Source organism: Aptenodytes forsteri, unplaced genomic scaffold (assembly GCF_000699145.1).
Source record: "Aptenodytes forsteri isolate BGI_AS27 unplaced genomic scaffold, ASM69914v1 Scaffold157, whole genome shotgun sequence".
NCBI lineage: Eukaryota > Metazoa > Chordata > Aves > Sphenisciformes > Spheniscidae > Aptenodytes > Aptenodytes forsteri.
The window spans coordinates 18,418-19,331 of record NW_008794367.1 but is presented as its reverse complement, the minus strand read 5'-3'; the positions used below and the strand labels follow the sequence as shown (position 1 = coordinate 19,331).

At 66.4% G+C, this 914-nt stretch overlaps 1 protein-coding gene across 1 annotated transcript in view; it reads right to left on the bottom strand.

Annotated features, from left to right (window-relative positions):
- Positions 1 to 914, bottom strand: part of TET3 (tet methylcytosine dioxygenase 3) — a gene marked incomplete at its 5' end in the record, with an annotated part of 10,321 nt that overhangs the window by 4,369 nt on the left and 5,038 nt on the right. The window contains 2 exon segments of the mRNA XM_009286813.2: positions 299 to 392; positions 485 to 516. Of these exon segments, the coding sequence (XP_009285088.1) occupies positions 299 to 392; positions 485 to 516 (126 nt within the window).

The window sequence follows — 914 nt, the reverse complement described above, 5'->3', positions numbered from 1 at the left end:
ACCCCCATGGGCTTTGGGGCACTGGAGGGTTGACGTGCCCAGCCCAGGGGCTGCAGGCACAGACGTGCCATTTGGCAGGTGCCGAGGGTGGGAAACCCCATGGAGTTTCCCTGGGGGCGGCCGCCACTCTCGCTTCCTCCTTGCCAGCCGCAGAGCAAGAACCCCGCCCCTGCCCGCTGCGGCCACCGCCGGTGGGGGACCTTCTCGTCCCCAGGCAGGGAGCAGGGAGGGGATGGGCAGGAGCGTTATCTCGGGGAGGGCTCCGAGGGGGGACGAGAGCCGGGGCGCAGGCACTCACCCACTTGGCAATGGGGCAGCCCCGGGAGCTCTTCCCCTCCTTCCCTGTGTAGATGACCTTCTCGATGCGGATGGCCTTGCCCTTCTCGCCGTACCTGCCGGGGGACGGGCATCAGCCCCGCTTGCCCCCCACCACGCTCATGAGTCCCCCGCTTGCCCTCACGGGCCTTCACGAGCCCCCACTCACCTCACGGGACTCAATTCGCCCTCACTGGACCCCTTATGAGCCCCCACGGGCATCCACTCACCCTCAGGAGCCCCCACTCACCCTCACAGGACACTGTTCACCCTCATGGGACCCCATCCACCTTCACAGGACCCCACTCGCCTTCACAAGACCCCACGGGCCCCCACTCGCCCTCACAGGACCCCACTCATCCTCATAGGATCCCTCATAGACCCCCACTTGCCTTTGCAAGACCCCTCACAAGCCCTGGTTCTCCCTCATGGGCTCCCACTTGCCCTCACGAGACCCCACTCGCTCTCACAGGCCCCCTCATGGGCCTCCATTCACCCTCACAGGACTCCACTCACCCTCACAAGCCCCCACTCACCCTCATGGGACCCCACTCACCCTTATGGGCTCCCACTCACCCTTAGAGACCCCTCATGGGCCC